Source organism: Alligator mississippiensis, chromosome 3, assembly GCF_030867095.1.
Source record: "Alligator mississippiensis isolate rAllMis1 chromosome 3, rAllMis1, whole genome shotgun sequence".
In the NCBI taxonomy this organism is placed as follows: domain Eukaryota; kingdom Metazoa; phylum Chordata; order Crocodylia; family Alligatoridae; genus Alligator; species Alligator mississippiensis.
In genome coordinates, this window is record NC_081826.1 from 84,550,518 (window position 1) to 84,575,270 (window position 24,753).

General features: G+C 43.8%; 1 protein-coding gene and 1 long non-coding RNA gene across 3 annotated transcripts in view; one reads left to right on the top strand and one right to left on the bottom strand.

The window, feature by feature from the left end:
• Window positions 1-24,753, bottom strand: part of LOC132249327 (uncharacterized) — a 257,790-nt gene that overhangs the window by 14,825 nt on the left and 218,212 nt on the right. The gene's annotated exons all lie outside the window — the stretch shown is intronic.
• The window catches only part of AQP4 (aquaporin 4), a 31,264-nt gene continuing 17,864 nt past the window's right edge, over window positions 11,354-24,753 (top strand). For both annotated transcript variants that reach the window (XM_019487427.2, XM_059724154.1), the window contains exons 1-3: window positions 11,354-11,437; window positions 20,456-20,520; window positions 22,514-22,587. In XM_019487427.2, the coding sequence (XP_019342972.1) occupies window positions 22,523-22,587 (65 nt within the window). In that variant the 5' untranslated portion in view covers window positions 11,354-11,437; window positions 20,456-20,520; window positions 22,514-22,522. The remainder of the gene's footprint in view (window positions 11,438-20,455; window positions 20,521-22,513; window positions 22,588-24,753) is intronic.

The following is a 24,753-nucleotide window of genomic DNA, read 5'->3' on the forward strand; positions in this document are numbered from 1 at the left end:
GGTCCGTAAGGATCCGCAGCGCTTAGAGATCTTCACGCGAGGCGAAGGTTTTCTTTCTCTCTCTCACTGCGACTTGGGCGGAAACCACCCAAGCTCTTTATACGGCTAGCAAGCCAATCGCTAGCCGCCACGTGTGCATATTTTAGAACTGGCCAATAATGTGGCACAAATTCTCATACAAATGGCGGGAACTCCTTGCACCGAGCATTTCTTAGATGCAAAAAGAAATGCACCATGCAAAGAAAGCTTCAAATTGGCGGGAAATTCTCCGTTGCACCGGGGTTCTCCTCTGTGGCAGAAAACTCCACCGTGCAAAGAAGCTGCAATGTAGCGGGAAAATAATTTAGCAGTGCCGAAGCACACACAAACAAAAAATCACAACTTTGGGTTGTGACAATTACCAATTCTGTTTGCCTAGAATACCAGGCCAATTCTCAAAACTATATCTAACTCTTTCATTGAAGTCTCTGAGTATTATAATAGTCTCATATCTGTGAGTTTTCTTAATCTCTTCCTCAAGTTGTTGGTAGAAAATGTTCTTGTCTTCATCACTAGCTTGCAGGGTAGGTGCATAGACACTAAACAATGTCATAAAGCCATTCTGTGTTTGTATTCTGAGTGCCATGAGTCAAATAGATACAGCAATGGGGCTTTCACGGGAAGACAGTAAGCTGTTTCTAATAGCAACACCTACTCCCCACTCTCTCCTTCCCCTGCTCTCTTCCCTTGCCAGAATATGGTGTAAACATTCTCTTGGATAGAACCTGTATCTGAAAGCCAAGTTTCTAATGCAGCCAGGACAGTTCTGAGTATAGCAGATTCTTAGTTTAATATTCCTGTTTCCATAAATCAGAGTCCAAATCAAATCCAAGAGTCAGAGTCCAAACATTCCAACATACTAGTCACTTATTTCATTTTGGTCAGGATAGATTGGATTGGGACATGGCTTTTTTGGTCCCTTCTTCAAGAGAGGCAAGTAGGCCATCCCTGAATAGGGCTGCTTTGATACCTTGGCTGTTGTCTCAGGTTCCTTATCCCCCTTACAGAGTCCTGCAAGTATCACACAAAGGTCTTCAACATGTACACCTAGGCAAGAGTATGGAGGACTGGAGGCTGCCCTAGACCTACAAATCCCCATTTAGACCATTGAGAAAGAGTTCAAAGGCCCCAGGAGAGGAGTACAGTCAGTCACTGTAGCTTCTGCCAGACAGCAACAGTTTTGAGCTGGTGCTGACTGCCTAATGCTTCAGCAAGGGTGGGTTTCTGTCATGGTGATGTCCCTTAGCCTTACTCCAATCAAAGAATACCCACAAGGCAGTGGGGGCTAGGGTATTGGGGAATCCTATACTCGCCTTAATCTGGGGTTGCAACATTGTGGTATATTGTAGGAGCTACCCCCCATGGGTAACACTACTTTGTTGCCACCAAGCCCTCCAGTTGGATGTAGTTTACAGTCATACCCAGGACCGTAAACTCAGTTACAGAGTAGTTAAATGACCATAAGCAGAGGAAGGAAAAAAATGTTGTGGGGCTGAGCACACATGCACACCCCTCCCCCCCAGCAGGTAAGTCTGTGGGGGAAGGGGTGGGGGAGGGGAAAGGGCCACATGAGGGGGAAGGTGTGGGGCTGGGGCAGGCACTGCCCAGCTGGGGCGGGCATGAGACAGAGCCACAGCTCGCCTGGGGAAGTGGTGCCCACCGCTACACGCACCCTGGGAGGGCATGGGGGAGCATGTGCTTCCGGATCAGGGCAGGGCAGGGCAGGCTGCTGCTGCAGGCTGGGGCTGGGGCTGTGCTAGGCTCTTCCCAGCAAGGGCTGGGTTGCATTGTGCTTGGGGTGGGCAGTGGTGGCACTGAGAGGGGGGTTGAGGGGGCTAGAATGAATTTTGGAATGGCTGCAGCACCCCCTGCCATAGTCTCCCTCCTAGTGCCGCTGCCACCCGCTCCAAGTGCTGCCCAGCTCAGCCCCACCTGCCGGGAAGAGCCCAGCACAGCCCTGACCCCAGCATGCGGTGGCAGCCTGCCCTGCCCTGCCCTGCCCTGCCCCACACAGGTCTGGAGACATATGGCCCCTGGATGAACCGCTCAGGGCTCAGGCCCCTGCCCTGGCTGTGCAGTGCCTGTCTGTCTCCTAACCCCAGCCCAATTCCCTCCTTCACCACTGCATGCGTGCCCCTCCCCATCCCTGCTGCAGCCACTGGAACACCGCATCCAGGCTGCCTTGTCACCCTACTGCTGCATTTGGGGGGGACAAACCCCATTAGCACCCCTTCCCACCACCTATGTGATTGACTAGGTGAAGGTATTACAGTAAAACTATCTAAATGCTGGATTAGAACTTAGCTACATTCTCCTTTTCTATTCACTAGACAGTATTGCCTCTCTCCTGAAGCAATTTAGCAGTTTATTTGAGCTAAATGTAGAAGTTTATTTGAGCTAAATGAGGAAAATAAGTATGCCTTGTTTTAAAAGCATCAACACTCACTTGGCAAATAAAACTACATCATGCAGCTGTGTGTGCTCATGCCTTTATTTATGTTCCTTGTGCAGATGCTTTGCTGTAAATTCCCCAGAAGGCGCTAATCTTTCTGGTGCTGATTTGGCCCTATAGCATGGTAGTAGCATGGTTGCTGAAGATGGCCAATTGAGAAAATGACACTTTTGAAGTCTGAAATGAAACTAATAGAACTCTAGGAAATAGAGGTGCACCAGTATATTGGTCCATATCGGATTGGCACCCATAAAAGGAAAATTGACATTATCAGCAATCGGCTTTCTTTGACCAGTGTAGCTGTTAATGTCATCGATAAATGCCATGTTCATATGTGCAGCCACAACATGCCTGGCTGCATTCCTCACCTCATGCACCTTGGAGAGCAGCATTTGGCCAGTAAGTCTATGCAGGGGAAGTGGTGGGAATGGGCATGTCAAGGCCCCCATGGTGAGGGAGGAAGTGGGACAGGGGCAGGGCAGGCACTGCCCAGCCAAGGCGAGGCATGGGGCAGAGTCACGGGCAGCTGTCCAGGAGCAGGGAGAGGGGGTGGCTCCCCACTGCTGCTCACATCTCTGGTGGAGGCACGGGGGGCATGTGCCCCCCAGATCTACGTGCAGGGCAAGGGCGGGCTGCCTGCTGCAGGTTCAGGGCTGGGGGCTACTCCAGCCTCTTCCCAGCGGGGGTGCTGGGCTGTGGCTGCATTCAGGGCAGGTGGCAGCAATGCTGGGAAGGGGGCTACGGTAAATTTGGGGGTGGCTGTAGCGCACCCCATAGCCCTCCCTCCCAGGATCAGTGCACTAAGAAGCTAGGTGTATGCATGTTTTTATATAAAGTATTTTAAATAAATGTCCTGGGCTTGCAGACTAACAACACTTAAAGCACATATTTTTAACTGTCATGTTAGTGCACATATTTTTAACTGTCATCAGTTCTGTACCCTGCTGTGATACTTTAAAAATTAATAAACGAATCTGGCCTCACTGTCTAATAGGCAAAATCTAACCGTTTGTTTCAGAGGACACTGCAAGATCATGAAAGTTAAAGAATATGGGCTGAACAGGGGAAATATCTTTCTAACTCAGATAATGGTTAACCTATACTGCAAAAGATGCAGGTTTAGATCTTATCTCTTTTAGTTTATCTAATTGAATTAGAGATGTTCTCATTGTTCATATGAATTTCTAATCCTGTCTTTGGTAGTGTAAGAGTGATGTTGTAGCCATGATGATCCAGAAACTATGTGAGAGTCAAGGATTTCTTAAGGTGATATTTGTATTGGTCCAATAAAAAATATCACCCTAAAAAATCCTACCTTTAAAAAAAAAGATAGAGAGAGAGTTCCAAGTCTTGTGGCACTGAATTAGACAGGTTTTGTGCATTGGGTAAAAAAGCATAGGTAGACAAAGCACTAGATTGGAACTTGAGAGAACAGAGTCCTATTTCTAGTTCTGTGACTGACATGCTGTGTTACCCATGGCAAATCACTTCTTTGTCTGCATTTCAGTTTCCCTGTCTGTAAAGTGGGAATAATGATACTGAACTCTTTTGTAATGTGCTTCAAACTCTGTGAATGATGAGAACTGCTTAACAGCTAGGTATAATTATACTGCCTTTAAACTACATTGAGTATTCTACTCAGGATAGGAGAAACCTTGCTTCAGATCTTATTTGGAAGGTTTTGGAGAAAATTGAGCACTTTCCAATTGGTTCAAATAATTCACTGAATTGTTTTGCTTCCATTTTGTGCAGTTGGCAGTTCCAAGAATCAGAGCTCTGTTTCAAAACAGCATGAATTTTTAAAGTTTGGCCAAGAACTGATTCAACGTCAAATGACAGCCAGGTTGTCTAGCATGGGAGAAGGGCATGTTTACACTGCTCCAGCCCTTGTGTCTAACCTGCAACTGATGGAGCAGCAATGCAAAATCTCATCTTAGTTTTATTCCAGTCGCTAATAACTTGTTTCATTTCAGTGAATATTCCATACATAGCGATGCTCTAATATCAAATTCTAGAGAAGCACATCAGAAGCAAACATTACAGAGAGAAGAGGAGAGAGTTTGGTAGAGCATATATATGTGCATATCTTGATATGTGCATATATATGCACATGTCTAATATATTGTGTGGTGCTGTAAGTGTCTTATCAGCTGGAGCCTGGCATGTTGTGAGTTACTCTAGTCTATCCCAAATGAATCTGGACTCTCGCACAGGATTTTCCAGCTTGCATCCTATTTTTTGCGTTGTTTGCTTGCCCAGGTTGAAGTGATGAAGGTGAAGATATGGGGCTGTAATTTGAAGGATGTATGAACTGTGACGTTTTAGCTAGTGGTGATCTGCTGTTCTCTTTAATATCACCATTGAACATGAGGGACTGTAGGAGCCAAGAGCCTGTCAGATTTTTAAGAGCTTATGCAGGCAGGCTTCAGGTTTTTTGACAACGGCCCATGTTTTTGTAAGGAGGGCATGCTGGGTGGGATGGGCTTCACCTCTCCCCTAAGGGCAGACGTATCTTTTCTTCTAGGTTGGCTGATCTCATACGGTGGGCTTTAAACTAGCTTTGCTGGGGGAAGGGGCTGCTTCGAGTAGAGAGGATGCTTCACCAGCACGCAGGGTAACAAGAGGAAGGGAAGCTGAGGTAAGCATCAGTGTCCTGGGAGTAGGGGGCCACAACAGTTCTGGGAGTGGGAGGGAGGCATGTGCACCCCCAGGAGGCATCAGGTGCCTCTACACATGCTCGTAGCATGGGGTGTAAGCAGGAGGAACTGTGCCTCCTGATTGCGAGTAAGAACCCAGACTTAGTAGGGCTCACAAAAACCTGGTGGGACCCTACCTACAACTGGGCAGCGGGTGTTCGGGGATACACCCTATATAGAAGAGACAGGACAGAAAGGAAAGATGCAGGGGTTGCGCTCTATGTCAAAGAGCACCTCACATCATCAAGGATTAGCTTCGGGTTAGAGGAGGGTCGGGCAGAGACACTATGGGTCAAACTACAAGGGGGGCGTGGTGAAAGGGACCTTACGGTGGGTGTCTATTACAGACCACCCAACCGGGGGAAGAGCTGGACCAGGACTTCTCCAGTCAGCTTATGGAGGTGGTTAGGTCAAGGGATGTTATTGTCATGGGTGACCTAAACTACCCAGACATTTGCTGGGAGGAGCAGACAGCCAGGTCTGACTGCTCACATAGGTTCCTGGCTGTATTACAGGACCTTCAACTTATCCAGGAAGTGCACAGCCCCACTAGGGGTAACGCCTTGCTGGACCTGGTCCTGGCCACAGGGGATGACCTGGTGAGGGGACTGCAGATCCTTGACCCCCTGGGCAATAGTGATCATCACCTGCTGGATTTCACTATCCAACGCAGGGTATCAAGGGCTTACACCAAGGCTAAAGCCCTTGACTTCAGAAGGGCCAACTTCAATGAGCTTAGGAGACTAGTGGGGGAGGTACTGAGGGCCCAGAAGGTAGAGGAGATGGGAGTCCACGAGGGATGGTCATACCTTAAGGGGGCGATCCTCCAGGCCCAAAGGATAACAGTCCCTGAGAGAAGCAAGCAGGGTAAGAGTGCTCAAAGACCCCCTTGGCTCAGCAAGGGCATTCAGCAATGCCTGAGTACTAAAAGGGGGGCGTACAACCAGTGGAAGGGAGGAGCTATCACCAAGGAGGAGTACTCCTCCTCAGCCTGGGAGTGTAGGAGGGCTATTAGGAAGGCCAAGGCAGAGATGGAGCTCAGGCTAGCGTCCAGGATTAAGGACAACAAAAAGTCCTTTTTCAAGTACATTGGGAGCAAGACGAGGGCACCAGGCAATGTAGGGCCCCTGCAAAATGCAAACGGTAATCTTGTGGCTACGCCAGACAAGAAAGCTGATATTTTTAACAGTTTCTTTGCCTCTGTTTTCTTGAACAGGGACCAGGACATCCCACCTACCAGAGGTAGGGACAATCTTGGGGATAGCTCTGTCAGGCCTTCAGTCAGTGCAGATGTAGTTAGGGATCTCCTGGAAGGGCTAGACATTTTTAAATCTGCAGGTCCAGATGCCCTCCACCCAAGGGTGTTGAGGGAGCAGGCAGCGGTCATCGCGGAGCCCTTGGCCCGGCTGTATGAGCATTCGTGGTCATCTGGCCAGGTGCCGGGGGGATTGGAAACTGGCTAATGTGGTCCCAATTTTCAAAAAAGGGAGGAAGGAGAAACCAAGTAACTATAGGCCTGTAAACCTCACCTTGGTGCTCGGGAAGATCTTGGAGAGAATCATCAAGGAGCGTATCTGTGGGGGGCCTGCAGGGGAAATCATGCTCAGGGGCAATCAGCATGGGTTCATCAAAGGCAGGTCCTGTCTGACCAACTTAATTGCCTTTTATGATCAAGTAACTAAATCCTTGGATGATGGTGTCACTATGGACGTAGTCTTTCTCGACTTTAAGAAGGCCTTTGACACTGTCTCTTATCCCATCCTCATCAATAAATTAAGTGACTGTGGCATTAATGCCTACACAGTTGGATGGGTAAAATATTGGCTGATGGGGCGCACCCAGAGAGTAGTGGTGGATAGGTTTTGTACTCAACCTGGCGAGATGTGAGCAGTGGGGTACCCCAGGGCTCGGTCCTCGGGTCCGCACTTTTTAACATCTTCATCGGCGACTTGGACAAGGGGGTGAAAAGCACGCTGTCCAAGTTTGTTGATGACACTAAGATGTGGGGCAAAGTGGACACACTTGAAGGGAAAGAGAGGCTGCAACTAGATTTAGACAGACTACAAAAGTAGGCAGATGAGAATAGGATGGGGTTCAATGTAGATAAATGCAGGGTGCTGCACCTTGGGAGAAGGAATCCACAGCATACATGCAGGCTGGGGAGTTCCCCTCTTGAAAGCACAGAGGTGGAAAGGGATCTCGGAGTCATTATCGACTCCAAGATGAACATGAGCCACCAATGCCAGACCGCAGCCAGCAAGGCCAGCCATACCTTGTCATGCATCAAAAGACACATCTCAAGCTGGTCCAGAGAGGTGATACTCCCCCTCTATGCGACTTCAGTCAGGCTGCAGTTGGAGTATTGCGTCCAGTACTGGGCACCGCACTTCAAAAGGGATGTGGCCAGCCTGGAGAGGGTTCAGAGGAGGGCCACCTGCTTGGTGAGAGGGCAGCAGGACAGGTCCTACAAGGAGAGACTGAGAGACCTGAACCTGTTCAGCCTCAGCAAGAGGAGGCTGAGAGGGGACCTGGTAACTGCCTACAAACTCATCAGGGGAAATCAACAGCAAATAGGCAGAGCCCTTTTCTCCCCAGCACCACCTGGGGTGACAAGGAGCAGAGGTAATAAGCTGATGGAGAATAGGTTTAGGTTAGAGATCAGAAGGCAATATTTTACAGTTAGGGTGGCCAAAATCTGGAACCAACTTCCCAGGGAAGTGGTCCTCGCCCCTACCTTGGGCAAATTCAAGGGGAGGTTGGATGATCACCTGTCTGGGGTCTTGTGAACCCAGCATTCATTCCTGTCTGTGGCAGGGGGTCAGGCTAGATGATCTGTTCAGGTCCCTCCTGACCCTAGCTACTATGAAACTATGCTGCAGCAATCTGTAACACCCTCTTTCTTTCCTCTTCCTCCCCCCCCCCCCCCCCCCCCCCCATTCCCTACCTGCCTTCCTGAATTTCAGACAGCACTAGTCATTTTTGCCTATTACTTTGACTGGGGGGAGGAGTGAGGAGGAGTATCTTGGAAGGCGAAGGGAAACATCAATTGTGGCTGAAAGAGATACCCTAAGAAACTTACTGCCCTACTGATGTAAATCTTGTATATCCAAGATAAATTCAGTTCTCAGGAAGGGTGAGATTTATGGTCTTCAGGAGTGACCCTGACAAACTTGTAGGGCAGCAGGGCAAAATAAGGCCTTTTAAAAAATCAAGGTTGTACAAAAATTAATCTCACTCTTTCTCCCTTGCTCCTGATAGCTAAATGCCCTCCCAGATCTCTTTAGCCATTTCCAGGCTATTACCTGTCACACAAACAGACCTGATATTGCATTCCTTGTATCTAGTAACTTAATGGAATTTTGGTTTACAACAATTTCCTGTTCTACTTTAAATGAAAAGTGTTATTCAGGACCAAATTTCTAAACTTAGTTGAATGTAAATCCACATGCTGCCTTAAAAGAAGTGGACTTACATGACTTTTTTTAGCGCTGAACAGTCCCTGCTGCAACTAAAATCAGTAGGAGCTGCAGATACTCGGCATATCTGAACATCTGACCACTTTTACTGAGGTGCCTAAATCTATATTTAGGAGCATGATCCTAGGTCTCCAGATTTTAAAAATTGTTTCTATAGTATTAAAGAATTAAGAAAAAAAGTAAGTACAACTTCAATCCCCCATTTGTTCTCATGAGAGGGCATAGAAACATTCCTGCAAGGCAACCATGTTTCAGGCTATTGTGTCCAAGCCAGTTCCTTTATTAGCAAGCCAATTAAGAAGGGGGGAGAAAGTATTTCACAGTATTTCAAGATATTTTCTCTATCATTTTCAGGGTATCTTTTCTTTTGGGAGCACAGATGTATTCCTTCCATTTATTACAATTTTCCAAAGACAAGCTCTCCCACCAGTATCTTTTTCACTGGAAGCTGCTTTTATTCTCCCTGCTGTACTAGTTGCAGAGCTGGGCACATGTTGAATGAGAGAAGCTGGAAACTTGTCCTATAAAATCTGCTGTAGTTGGGCTTTGTACTGGTATAATGCCTTCATCCCTTGTTTTGGCTCAGTAACAAAACCACAGAAACTGAACAATTATAGGGTTTCCCAGAAGCATTTGTTTTCCTTTTTTTGGACCTGTCACAAAACCCTAGCAAATTGCTAGTGTTCCCAAACCTCTGAAATGGTCCAGGCTTTTCAATATCACCCACATACAAGGAAGTAATATGGAAATGTCTCTTTTTCAACAAGAACGTTCTATTGCTGCAAGACACTTTCCATTGAAATGCTTAAAAAGCCTCCCACATCTTCCAATTGTCCAAAATCTCTGGAGTGTAGCGCTCTTGAAAATCTTAGGTTTTCTTCAGCTTTCTTTATATGGCTTAAATTCTTCAGTTTTCAAACAAATGACATTCACCTGAAAGTCAAGTGTTTATTTCTTCTCCTGCCTGATGTTCTATTCCAGACCCCTCAATTGAATGATGAATGAAAGTGCACCTTTTTCAGCCAAAATGGGGTCTTATAAGCTTCTATATTCTTTCTCCTGTGCATGCTGCCTGAAAATACTTTAAAGTAAATGGAATGCAGAGTTCTTTCCTTTGCCAGTAAAAAGAACTAGTACTTAACCCTACAGCATCTCATGGTTCTTTAAGATACTGAGAGCACATGGACCTGACAGCATCTCCTACACAGGAGGCCAAAGTTTCCTGAAGAGCAGTGTGTTGGGCCTACACTAGCACCTTCTGCCTCCTTATACTACTAGATAAAAAGTAGAGCACCATAAACCTATCTTGGCTTCTTCATATTTCAAAGCCTGAGGACTCTGAAAAGCAGAAACAAGGAATGGGTAACACAATCCACATTAATGGCTGTATCTTAAAGAACCACAATTAGGGTAAACTGTTTCTTCTTTCAGCCTGTGTCCCATTGTGGGTGGTGGACAAGCAGTATCTTCTCTGGGTAATGGGTGAGGAAGAGGCGTTTCAGCTGAATTACTCTATCAGACACTGGTGTATTCCCAAACTTAACATTTGACTTAGCTGTTATGTCAGGTGCATAATATTTACCAAATACCTCCATCTGGCTGTCTTGCCAGTCCCACACACTGGTCCATTTCTGTCCCCTGATGGATTGTGCCTTGACATTTGGAGAAAGGCTTGACAACCAGTTGATAGCAGGTTAAAATATTCTTAACATTTTAATCATCCTGATTGTCACTTTGATTGTTTTAAAGGAAGTATCCATGATGTTTAGATGGGCAGCACGGATGTCTCACCTAAAAATAGTATCTCTCACTGCAGGACAGAGGCCACAGAAGACTGAAAGAGTCCTCACAGGAATTTTGATACTCCAAGTTATGCAAAGATGAATGTACGTGAAAGTGGCATGTGAATGTTGAGGTAAGGAACATCTTATCCAAACAAATAAGGTAAATAGATGATCCCCTTGAAACTGTAACAAGCCTAACAGCCAGAATGGTCTTGCTCAATATGCTTGGGTCCAAGATGTTATCATAATGACTAAGAACTTGATTCATCCAATTTTGGATTCTAGTTATCAAAGAAATTGGTAGGAAAGCATACATTGTCTTGAGAAGGACAAAGGCATGTGTTAAGGAGCCTTGGCTCATGCTAGATCTGGCTCAGGCCACTGGAAGTTTAGACATCAGGTATTGTCTTCTATGGCAAACAAGTGGGAGCTCCCTGCTGACACAATGTCGGTTACAGGTGGTTCAGGTGACCGCTCTCATTTGTTCATGATAGAAGTCATGATCAGAGATGGAACAAGCCAAACAGGTACAGAAACAAGTATCCTTTCCAGTGAAGTGATGTTGTTGTTGTAATGGTCAAGGAAATATGTGAGAATCAAGAATTCTAGGGGTTGGTATCTTTTATTCAATTGACTGCATGGTTGAGACAAATATAGACAAGCTTTCAGGTACCACGGTACCTTTCCTCAGGTCTCAGGTACTTGAGGAAGGGTAGTGTAAAACTTTATATTGTCTATACCTGTCCCAACCATGCAGTTGGTCTAATAAAAGATATCACCCACAAGAATTCTTGCTTCTCACATCTCTTTCTACACATTCACTGGATCTAGCCATAAAGCCAGAAGAGAGATGTAGAAATGTTTAGCCTAAATTATGAATTTGTAACTCAACTGTTTGCCAGGATCCATCTTGCTTCCACGGGCAATAAAAAGGAACTGAGGCTGATACCCAGTGGTGAAATCTACAGTGGCATGTACTCAAGAAGAAAGGTAAGTTATATGTGCATGGCATTATCAGGTAACTTACTTCACTTAGTATTGTTTATTCCATGACACTTTCCAATGGGTCTTATTCTCTGTTACATCCAGCATCTGCTGAGTGCAGCCAAGGTAGTTGGTAATGGTGCTCTGCCTTGCCCTGGTACGGGGACTGTGTTACAGCCCCCCAGATCCCCAAGGCATACTCATCAGCTGAAGATAACCACAACTCATCATGGTACAGATACTGTGGGCATGTCTACAAGTGCACTTTAATGCATATTAGCCTATTTTAATGCACATTAAAGCGCCACTAAAAAACCACAGGTGTTTATACACATGCTCTGGGAGTGGGAGGGGTTAGGGCTAGGGTGCTTAATTAAAGCAGCTCCAATGCACTGTAATTACAACACATTGGAACACCTTTGCTGCTCATGTATAGGTGCCACATGCTATTTAGTTAATGCACATTAAAATAAGCTAATGCACATTAAGCGTCACTTAAACCATGCTCTTTAATTAATGCATATTAAGACAGACTAATGCACATTTTCTTAGTACCTCATAGTGGAAGTACTAGATTTAATGTACATTAACTAAAACAGATTACTGCATGTGCCCACTGTGTCCTTAACTGTTTGCACCTTCCCCACCTCTAACATGTTCCTTGTGCCAGTAATTATGGGACCTATGCATTATCTCTGCTGGTAATTCCTCTATGTCATAGGTATCTCTCAGCAAGGGGTTTCTGGGAAGTGTCTACTCTATTTATGTTAAAACAGAATTAAATGGTACAGAGAAGCTGCCCAATTACTCAGCAAATTGTTTGTCACAGCTGCACCCAGATTCATTTTTTCTTGTAACAGTCAAATCAATGAGACATGGTTCAAACTGTCAAATCCTATTAACAAGAATTAGAAAAGGGTTTTTATGATTCTATTCTTCTGCACTATTTTCTTATTTATTTCCTTGAAATGAAGTAGTTCTAAGAGTTTCTAAGAAACAAAATACATTAACAACTGAAGAATTTAATGGGCTGCTCGAGACTGACGGCACAGTTAAGGCACAGTGTTCGCTAAACTCCTTAAGATTCATTTTCAGAGAGAGCAGCCTGTATTCAAAGGGACAGACCTATTGAGGTGTTTTCAGGACATTTGTTAAAGCTAAGTCACAGTCAGCAAACCATCTGCAAAAATAACTTTGTGGAGTTGTGTATTCAATCCTTCTCAGTGACTTCCCTGTCAAATCTGCTCAGGTTACAAGTCAGAAATATTTTTTTCTGATTGCCAGCTCTGCAAATTCAGAAAAACAGACCAGATGTTTTTCTGGTGCTTCTTTCACCACCAGCAATAAAGATTCCACAATCAGAGCTTCACTGATAATTGTGTTGATGATGCGTGTAGCTGAAAAGAATCTTACTTACTCTTCCATAGATGTGTTAGTTCTGCATTGCTAACAGTGGTGAAAACTTTCCTTTTGCCAATCAAGTAAGCAGACACATGGTTTACACTGTCCAGCAATAAAGAATTATAGGTGTCTAGCATATATGTGTCCGGAATATCCATGTGCAAAAGGAAATCCCTTGGAGATTTTCATCTCTTCCTGGAGTAGCTCTCAATAAAGGTAGGTCTATTTAATCAGGGATCAAGCTCTTCTTAGCCTTGAGGTAAAAGATAGGATTAGCCATATCTGGGGCTTCTGTTTCCACTGCTTTAATGCACTACCTGCTTTCACCAAAACAATTCTCCCTAAATAAATTCACTTCAAACAGGAGTTGATAACAGGGCTTTGGATGTACCCATCCAACTATGGTAGTGGAAGGAAAGCAAAGGCTGCTGAGTCTATAGTTACACACCATGGAAAAGTGCCTCAAAATTCATCAGTCTGTAATACATTCCCTAGTTTAAAAAATGAACAAAAAACTATTTTTACCAATGGACTCCAGAATATTGCCTGTTTGGGGGCATTTGGGGGTACATATTTAAAACACTTTATTTACTGTATAGCTCTTTTTTTTCTAATATCCCTAAAGAAAATGCCAATTGCAGGGTCAATCTGGAAAATGTTCTTTAAAAAGAGAAAAACCAGATACACATTTAATAAAACCTGTAAAACACTGATTTCCCATTTTATTGATTCCTTTCTCTACCATTCAATGAACAGTGGCTCTAGGACAAGCATAGTTAATAGGCTAGACAAGGACTGTCAAATATATGGCCCATGGGCCAGATCCACCTTACAGTCATATCACAAGGCCTGTGGGACTCCTAGAGGGGGCAGATAGAGTGAGGGGGGAAGAGGGAATGGTGGGGCCTGCTGCCAAAATCTGGGGTATGAAGTCGCATTGGGGATGTGTGTCAGCAGTATGCAGCCAAGGCTGCATTAACTCCTAGATCTCTCTTGATACCACTTGCCCCACCACTACCACTGTGTGTCCTGCTGTTGGTTCTAGATGCAGCCCACCAGGAGCTCCAGAGTCCAGATCCAGGGGGTAGGAGGTGGAGACCCCTGGATTAGAGGATTATTTAATTTAACAGGAAAAAGCATAATGATCCAATATCTGGAACTGAAGTCCACATTGGAAATAGGAGGCAGTGTTAACAAAGATAATTTAAGCAATGAAACAACTTGCCAATCAAAATCAGATGTCCTTCTTAAGTAAAATTCTAAGGTATGCATACATACTCTTTTCTACTCTCAAATTCATCAGTTAGGCATAGGAATCATAAGTGAAATTCTTCTGTCTGTGTTACAACAGAGACCAAAATGAATGGTTGTAATGGTCCCTTCTGACCTTAAATTCTTATTAACTCGATAAAATATACCAGTTTCTTGTAAATGCGGCCTCTGTCACAACCTATTAGATCTGATCTACATTGTTTTTGCATGAAAGGAACATGAAATGCTGTCAGAAATGAAACTATTGTTCTCCAAAGCATTTCAGGAGAAAAGGTGTTATCTGTTTTTGCATTTCTGCAGAATGTCGTGTAACAAAAAAGCTTAACTTGTAAAATGTCATTGTCAGACTCCACTATCCAGTTAGCTCAGAGAAAACTAACTAAGATTCAGATCTTTACATAAAATGGCTGGCATTTTAACTACTTGTAAGGCATTGGGTATAATTCTTTGTGGGTGCATCTACATGAGATGCTACAGCACCATAGCAATGAGCTACTGCTGGCACAGTAGCAATGAGCTCATTGCTATGGCACCGTACTGTCGCTGGGCATGAACCATGATGGCAACACTACTGTACAATAGCTTGTTGCTACTGTGCAGTAGCATCTAACAAAAAATTGTGCAGTGACAGTACAGCAGTAATCCTGGTTACTGCGCAGTCATTTGCCACTTGGTTAAGCAAGTGGTAAATGACTGCAGCATAACAACTGCACAGTAGGGCTGTGCAAAAAGGCACTGTTCCATTTCAACTTGAGTTCTGAAGTTTCGATGAAACAGCGTTTCACTTCAAATTTAATTTCAATTCAAAACCGCTATTCCATTCCGTTTCGTTGAAACAGTGGCACTGTTTTGACGTTTCGCCCATATGCTATAACAGGGAAGCTCAAAACAGCCCCTCTCATCCAGCAGGCGGATGGGGGCCCACAACCCCGGGAGGGCTGCAGGGGCTATGCCAGTCCTCCCTGGGCTACAGGCCCCCGATCTGCCTGCCAGATGAGGGAGGGAAGCCGGGTGCTGCCGCCCCAGGTTCAGCCTAGCCCCATCGTAGTGCTGGGGATGGAAACAGCCCAGCTGGGCTGAGTTCTTTTCTCCTGCATTGTGATCTGCTTCCTGCAGCCCAGCTGTGGGAGGCAGAGAGAGCCAGCGCTGCACTCCCAACTGAGCCACATGGGGCTGTGGAGCCACTGGGAGCACAGCCCTGGTGCTCCCTGTCTCCCACCACCTGGCTGCTGGCTGCTTCAAAACTCCAAACATTTCAAAACTTTCAACGCATTTTGACTAGCCTCATTTTGTTTCAAGCCTGTTTCAAAGCCCTTCATTTAGATTCAATTTTGCTGTTTCAAGCTCGAAATGAGTCGAAACAGTGTCAAATCAAAACCGCTGGCAAAATTTTGCACAGCCCTACTGCACAGTCTGCCACTCGTGTAGATGTGGCCTCTAAAGTATCAAATTTGGGAGGAAAACATAAAATACATATTGTTAGGAGGACAGTTTCTTTTGTAACCAACAAAAGACAGTCTGAAATAAAACAAGCTTTTCCAAGTATAAAAGACATATTGGTATATTCTGTACAATATAAATTTATAGTGCAGCTATATAAAACTTATCTATATGCAGATTTTAATCTTTTTTTAATCTATAAAGGGATGGTCATATGATTGCAGCAGAGGTCTTGGGGGTCAAAAAATCTGGGTACCGGATAAGATCTGTAACTTATTTGCTGTATTGATTTAAGCAAATCAAATATAGATATACCTAAATGCTTTATAGCAATTTCTTCTTGTGGGTGAGAACATGAGAACATAGGGACAATTTTCAGGCATAAGATCTTTGTCCCATCTTTCTACAAATACGTCTTGTCAAACCACTCTGCTTTCATTCTTTGAGATCACAAATTTTTGGTAGTAGGTAGTTGTGTAGATACTTAAACTTCTGGAAGGTGATTGACTTAATGCTGTACAACATTCTGATCAAAAAACTATCAATATAGCACATGTTAAATTGATTAAGAACTGGCTGACATGTCCGAAAGTAACTAATGGGGAATCATCCTCTAAAGGGCAATTTTGGTGGAGTTCCACTGGCATTATTTGACTTGTTGGTGTCAGAGGCTGTGCAAGCTACCTCAACACTTTCATCAATGATCTGAAAGTCAATCTAAAATTATAGCTGATTAAATTCATGACTTGCACCAAGACAAACAGTGTGGTTATCAGCAGCAGAACTAAGTGTGGACATGCAGCACGCTAGCCCTAGGTGTCAACTTGGAGGCCCAATACCACTGCTCAGAGCATAAAAACTGCTTGTTATGCCTCTGGTGATCAATATTCCTGACAACAGTGTAGTCAGATTGTTCTATAACTTGGGCCCATTCAAACAAGACTTACATTCACACCAGGAAACAAAATTAAATGTCTAGAAACAAGGAGTGCAGAACATACTTACAGGATGGGAGCTGTACCCTAGGCAGCAGTGACTCCTAAAAGGATTTAGGAAGTTTTATAGACAATCTCCTGAGTAGGAGCTACCAGTGAAATGCTGTGATAAAAGGTCTAACATGACCCTTGGACGTACAAACAGGGGAGTGTGGTGAGCAGAGCAATACTGTGTATAGTTTAGCGTCCACATTTTCAACTGAATGATGAAAAAATGAAGGAGAACAGAAAAGCAGTAAAAAGAATATTTAAGAAAATGTCTTGTAGTGAGAGCCTTGAAGAGCTCTGTCAGTTTAGCCTATCAAAAAGAAGATTGAGAGATGGCTTGATAACAACGTGTAAGTACCCACATGGGAAAAAAATACTGGATGCTAAAAGTCTCTTCAATGTAGCAGAGAAAGGTATAACAAGAACCACTGGCTGGAAGCTGAAGCCAGACAAATTCAAATGAGAAATAGCACACACATTTTTAACAGCAAAGGTGATTAACCACTGGAACAAAGTACCACAGACAGTGGTGGATTCCCCATCTCTTGATGTCTTCAAATCAGGACTCAATGCCTTTCCGGAAGATATGATTCATCCAAACGTATGTTACTGCGCTCTATGGAGATGCAACTGTGTGGAATTCAATGGCCTGTGATATATAGGAGTTCAGACTAGATGATCTAATGGTCCCTTCTGGCCTTAAAATCTCTGAATCTATTACAATTGTGTGTGTGTAGCTATTTACCCACTTACAGAGAGAACTAGTGAAAGTTGAATAAATGCAGGAGCAAATGGGTAGTGAGGGAACAAAATTACCTTTTGCATGTGCAGCCATCTGCTTTGTGCATGCAACTGGAACCTCTGGCCTTGGAAATGTAAGCCCACAATTGCATGCACTTGTTCACTCATGAGCCGTGGGATTTCCCTTTTAAAATGTGGTCCTCATTGTAATAACTGTAAGGACCATGAACATAAGCAGGGGCAGATCCAGAGGGGGTACAATAGCACTCCAGCACCCTGCTTTTTGACCATGCCACCGGAGCAGCAGACAGAGATCTAAGTTTCAAAGAAGGTAAGTGTTTCCCCGCTCCATGTTCAAAGGCATGCCCCCACCCTTTTCCTCTAATGTCCCTCCCTCCCCAGCCTGCAGCTGGGGGGGGCAGAAATGGGAGCTTCTGCCTACTCCAGCAGGGCTGCATAGCCCAGCATTGAAACAGCGGCAATAGTGGGCAGGTGCACTCCTTGTCCCTGCCTGTTCCCCCTGTGTGTTCCCTGCCAGCCCAAGGACAGGCAGGGGAAACATGCCTCCTGGTCACTGGCGCTGCTGCCACAGTCCCCACATGTGCAGCCCTGGTGCAGCCCAGCTAGAAAAGGCAGGTGCTCATCTCACTCCTAGGATAGCACCTGCCAGTGACAGACAGGAGTGGGTGGGGAGGGGGAATGGTGAGGGAAGGGATGGGGGGTTTTATGTCTGAACACAGAAGGGAAGGGAGTGGGGGTAATGCTTACCTTCCTTGGGGCTTAGAGTTGCAGGACCAGCTGCTGAGGGCTTGCCTCCTGTAGTCATGGGGACCAGGGGGAGAAGGGTGGGAGCAGGGAGTGCAGCCACCTCTGGAGTGCTGCATCCCCCTTTATCAAATCCTGGCTGGATCCACCTCTGGGTACAAGCCTAAGAAATGACCCATTGGCTGCATCCACTTAGACAAATGTCTACATCTTTTCTCTTTGAGATGTGCAAACCATTATTTCTATGCACCTCATTATTCAAAAGGGTAGGAAAGAATTGCAGAATAGGAAAGCTGCTGTTGCATATGAAGTGGACAACTACACTCCCCCCAAAAAAGCGTTTGTTTCCGTAACTAAATTTCAATTTGCCTCTTACCTCAGTAATGATACACCATTTAAATCCCACTGAGTCCCCCACACCATTTTATGGCAACAACTGCGGTGGATTTTCTTCTGTGAGCAACTGCAGGAGATTCTGGCTAGGTCTGAACACAGAATACAGTGTTTATTTTGCACTTTTATTTTTCAAATAATGTTAAAAATGAGAGAGAGAAATGAAAGGGAAAAAAAGTCTGTCCTGCCCAGCAGCCCTCCAGCTGATTCCAATCCTACCTCATTTTCAATTTTGTTTTTTTCTACTGCTGTTAACTCTTACTTAGTTGACAGAACAACCAGTCTCCAAGCTGTCACATTAGATAGGTAATAGATAAGGACTAGGGAAGCTAACCAGTCATCCATCCATAGGGTTTCTTGTGAAGCCTCTAATAAAATCTTGAATGAATCACTTGAATGAATAGTCATTTAGTCTCTCTCTCCCTTTCCTGCTTCCCTAGCATAGGACTTGGTGTGCAATTTATGTATAGATAGACTCCACAATAAATAAAGAAGGAGGGTAAAACTAAACCATTTGGAACATGGCCAGAAGCAATGTCAACATCTCTTGACTGATTTCCCAGGGAATTCTTGATCTAAATGTCAGGAGAACATACCCCTGAAGCCAAATCAGGACCAGCCTGATACCAAGGCACGACAAACTGACCTACCTAAGCAAAAAGATTACACTGCAGGAAAATTGTAGTAATTTAAGCTTCATAAAAATGCAATGAGATTTAAGTAAAGGGTAAAACTGTTTACTTCAGTAGACAAAGCTGTAGCCTTTATCTCTTTCTGTTATCAGCAGACATTTCTTTGCGGTGTGATTGAGGTGCTTCACAGTTCCTTGACTGACAGTTGCAATCAGATGCATCCTACCACAGTAACCTGAGCAAAACCACTGATTTTTAAGTAAGACCATCTTAATTTGCATCTAGGTTGTGCTTAGGTGATAATAACTAAGCTAGGATAAATATGAGGGTTTTATCCACCTGAATGTGACAAAACTGGCTAGTTGAAAAAAAAAAATTGGTAGAACAAGAAGCACCCACAGCAGTGCAAATGAGGAATGACAGGCTAGCATGAGACTGGAAGTACTGACCAACAGCAAAATTGATTATATGTTATCAGCTACCACTGCCAAATGCACAACATTAAACTGTTTATAATATAGGTAATAAGCATCTGAGCAGTTACTTGTCATAACAGCTAGATACATATACAGACTTGGTAACAGGGGCCAGGATAGTACCTAAGGTAGATAGATCAGATGCATCAAGTTTTTAGGGGGAATGTGGTCTTTAGCCTCAATATGTTCTTTTCAATTTTAATGTGAAAATAGATTGACATTTTCCTGTGAAGAACTAGATGAGTTTTGAGAAGTGTCATTACTTTTCTTGTAGAATAACAGATAAAAATATTAGCAGCATTTAAATCTGAGTTCCCAAACGGTCTTGCACCTAGGAAGTGAAGTTTCATTTTGAAAATAGAACTACTGGGCTCCTAATTCCCTTAAGTGATCTGGACAATTTTAGCCAATGTGCTCATCACTCAAAAGAGCCACCTGAGAGCCATTCCTGCTGAGGTGCCCATCCACAAGTGGTGAAAGCTATGGTTAAAACAAGCTTCCATTTTTAGTGCTTTCATTTTTGATGCAGCTTGTGATGGATAAGAATATTGACTAGTTCTAAAAGAGCCAACTGAGAACAGGATTATCTGGGGCGCTCACAATCAATAACAAAATTGTAAGCTAAAGAATATGTGGCCCACCGGAAGTCTTTCCTCAGCAAGAGGGAGGGGGATGAAACTGCCAAGAAGAAAACACAGGTTGCTCTTTAAGTATGCTGTGTACAGGAGACAGAGGAACAAACTTCAGTCAACTGCACACACCCACTTTGTTTCTGCAGCATAGGTTCATTCCTTCCGATAAAGATCTGTGCACAGTTGTAACTATTTTTTAAATGAGGAAATCTCTAGCTACGTGTGAGAACCTGGAAAACTACTTTTCTTAATTCTGTTATTTTACTTTCAAATGTAATCTCTTTTTCAGCTGTGTATTTTGTCCCAGCCGCCTGCGGAGGGTTCAGGATTGAGAGTGTGGTCGGGGGTAGAAAGGTAAGAAAGGTTTATTGACTTAACAAACACACAACTATGTGTAAATAACAAAACAAGGACAGACAATAATAATTTGCGTTGGCAATTTATTGGCAGTCCCCTCTGATGCCTGATGTACAACAAGTTTCTCTTCTGCAAAGCTCGATCAGCGCTGTCCAAGGGTTACCAAGGGTTACCGGGAAGGACCCTGGTATTCAGTCCTTGGGCTCCTCAAGATCCACGGGCCCACTGAATCCAGGCCAGCAGCTAATATTAAATCAGGAGCTTCGTTTACAAAGCTGCATCTTCCTTCTAAATGATTTCCAGATGTGCCAGCCAATTTATAACTTCTGAGCTAGGCTAATAACTTACAGCCATCCAGATTCTCCCACTGCAAACTTTCTTTAGGACTGACCAATAGCAGTACAAGCCTTGCATTCTTTTGATAAGGTTAATTTTTACTACGCTACAGGGCCTACTACCTCTTCTACAAGGCTTTGCTAAATTTATTAGGCCTCATACTACATACAAGGCCTCACTACATCTTTGACTTTAATTAGGCTCTAACAACAACATATAGCTTAATATCTGAACAAATGACAGAAAAAACACTTGGTCTAATCTTTACAGAGCCTTCAACAAGAACCTTTATCACACAGACATAATTTTCAGCTGTCACATATTTCACTGGTGTTTTGGGAGGTTACCAGTGTTCCCACAAGCACACAGGAGTTGAGTTCAATTAATAACGTTATTCGACAGCTTACTCTACTTTAATGCCCAGTCTATTCCCACTCCATTCTCTCACCCCCTCATTCTTATCTCAGAAACCCTCTTGGCCAGATCTGCCACACTTGTCCATGCTGAATAGTACTTGACTCCTTAAATATTCCCACAGAAATTAATGGGGTTGTGCACAGAAAGTATCAGTATCTGGTTTTATGAGCTTGAAACCTTCTACAAGATCACTTCAGCTGGAATTAGCTATGTATAAAGTATCATACTTGTGAGGTAATTCCAGTCCCTTGCCCCCTTTGTGGTTTAACCCTATCCCTATCAAATCCCAAATACAAGCACTCCTAAACGTGGGGAATCTGGACCTGAACTTTACTACATGAATGTATCTCATCTCAATGTGCAGTGGCTTTCTACCCATGACACCATCCAAGATTCTCCATTCAAACTGTCTCTGAAAATGACATGCATTTTAAATTAAATGACAGGCATTTTAATGTTTTGTTCAGCAGAGAAAGAAGAGGCACTCTAAGGCTCAACTGCATCAACTGTTTCCCTAAAGTGGAGTTGGCACCAACACTATTTTTGTACTTTTTATGTATACTTTTATAAGAACATCATGTTGCTGCATGAACGATAGAAGCAACAAGAAAATCTTATAAGTCTAACTGAGCCTTGGGTTAATGTTCCTGAAGGAACTGTAGAAGCAGTAATAGTAGTGGCAGAGAGGCTTTCTCTTATGATCCCCAAACTTTCTTTCTGATTATTGTGTAATTCTCATCTTTGCTCCAGTCTAGAAGCTTATGGAAACAATTTGATCTGCAGATCAAAGAAATCAGATGTATGCAGCATAGAGCAACTCTTAGTTTTGCCAAGTAAATTTTGTATTTGTGAAAATTGCTAGTTACACTGTCCTTAAAGTGAAGCCTTCAGTTCAGCCACAGAGAAGGTGCATTGTGGGAAGAGATTGTGCAAGCTAATTCATACCATCTCAAACCTAATCAAGAATAACATCTTTGAAAATGAAAGGATAATTCAGTCTCTGTACCTGTTCTTTTCTTGATCTCTGTGATGGAAGTGCCAATAAGACTGTTAGTCACGACTTGGGTTTTTGTGATATAGTTAACTCTACAGGTAATAGGTTGAATTTCAACTGTTGAAAAAGCTAGAAAATATCTTCCATACAGTAATGGAAGAGGAAAGGTTGGAGAACTTCAAGTAATAAAGTTGTATAGATGTGTCATGAAATTAAATCTCTGCCCTTCCTCCTTCCTTTCAGTGAGTGCAGATGGTCCTGAATGCAAATGGGGAAGGACATAGGAACTCCATACAGAGGATCCAAGACACCACAGAGTAAGGATTTCATTAGGGGCTCCCTGTATCCACACGCCCAGAAAGGACTGTGGATAGAAGACAGTATGCAAAGAATATACCCTTGGGTGAAGGAACCCAGAGTCCTAATTCCCTGCAGCCTGAGAAGCCTGCTGAAGATCTGACATTTAAGAAGATAGTGTTGTGTATGTAACATAGGATTATGTGCTAATGTGAGGCTAGGAGGATGATAAGTTTCTGGAGTCACTCTAAAAGGTTGTGAATGGCATGACCTGAAAAGGCCTTCCCCAGTGCACTGACAAAAATGGAGCCATGCAGTCCCAGCCATGCTGCTTGCTGACTGTGTTACAAAGAAGCGAAGCACATGCCTTGAAACAATGAACTCGAGAAAGAAACCAGTCAATTTTTCTTTGTTTTTGAAGAGCCAATGTCTTTCACACTTCTTTTTTTTGGGTCCCTTATAGCAGGGCTTTAGGAGAGGTAGAAACAGGGAATAAAACAAGGAAACATCCTCTCATGCTAACCACAAACTCTGAATATGACAATAAGATTCTCTCTTAATATGTACCATACAAAATCCTTTACACCAGGGGATTGTGATTGACAGTGTTACATTATGCTTACTTTGCACTGGTATATATATATATGTATGGTCCAGGGTCACAAGGACCATCTATCTCCTGGCCAAAGGGAAGGCACTCCAGTTAAGAATCTATTCATGCTTCTGTACCTTGCCAAACTCCTCTTCAGCTCTCAGTCTCTCTAATAGTCAGAGGAACTGTTCAATCCAGTGTAATCTGGCAAGAATAACATAACTAATTTTGAATCTTTCTACATCTCTAATAATGAATGTATGTACGGATACTTTAATTCCTGTGCATGTCATTTTAACCTGCTTTAAAATTTAATAACATTTCAAATTTTAAAAAGGGAGAGATTCTATATATAATGCATTCAAAGGTCAAAAGCCCCTGGAAAGCACTTGCTTGGCACTTTGATACATTTTTAACCTGGTTTGTTGAAGTCTCTGTTTCTATACATGCTCCTGCAAAAATAATCTTCCTAGAATAAAATTAGCAATTAGCATGCCCTGATTTTAGTATTAATTTGCAGGGGAGGGAGGGTCACTTTTGGTTGGGTGGTGTGGAGGGAAACCTGGGGGGGAGGGGTTGTTTTGGGAGGGTTATTTTGGGGAAGGGAAGAGGGGGGAGGTCTTGTAGCTTCATTGGTTCCGTCCTAAGGTAGAAGCAAACCGAATTTCTCAGCAGCTCAATGTCTAATTTCATCAGTTTTTACTGGTTTGAGCTTCATCGTGATCCCACCATGGACCAAACTTTAGTGAACTCAGTAACCTGAACTGTGTTTGCTGGTGTCCAAATCTCTGGCCAACACTTTGCAGCCACTCTAGTCTGGCAATGTACTGAAGGAACTTATACATCAATCCCAGTACCTGTTAGCCAAAAAAGTTTACTTGGCAGTTCCCAGAACACTGGATGGCCGCCACTTTCTAAAACAGTGATTTTCAACCAGGGTGCCAAGACACCCTGGGGTTGCCTCAGAACCCTTTGAAGGGTGCTGCGAGATGTGAGGAGATAAACCAGATGTGAGGAAGTAAGTGCAGGCTCACAGTCAGGGGCAGATCCAGGAGAGGTGCACTGGTACACATGCACACACCTCCCACTTTGATTCCTAATTCCCCCAAAGCTTAAAACCAACCTCCTGGCAGTGACAGCAGCATTTCAAGTCAGACAGTGCTGAGGGAGTTACTTGACTTTATGACTCATTATAACCTACCTGATCCCTTCTAATCCCTTCATTCCACAGGTGTTAATGACCCTCTCTCCTTTGTCAGGATCTTGATGCTCCACTAATCAAGGTAGCCTTTCTTCTGTAATTCTGCTGTTTGTTTGCTGCTCCTGGTAATGAAGCTCCTATTTCACACCCCTGCAGACTCTTTTTAACTCATTCCAAAGATGTTATATTTGTTTTTGCTTTGATCTAAAACTGAATAATCTAGGCCTGGGCCCCTAGCATATTTGTAAAGCTTCTAGTTTCTTTTTACCTGGAGAAAAATATGTGTTGGGTAATGTGTGATGATGCACCTCTCCGCATGCACCCCGCTTTTCAAAATTCTAGATCCCACTATGCAGACACTAGTCCTGGCCTGGTAGTTTCCCCACCCCTATT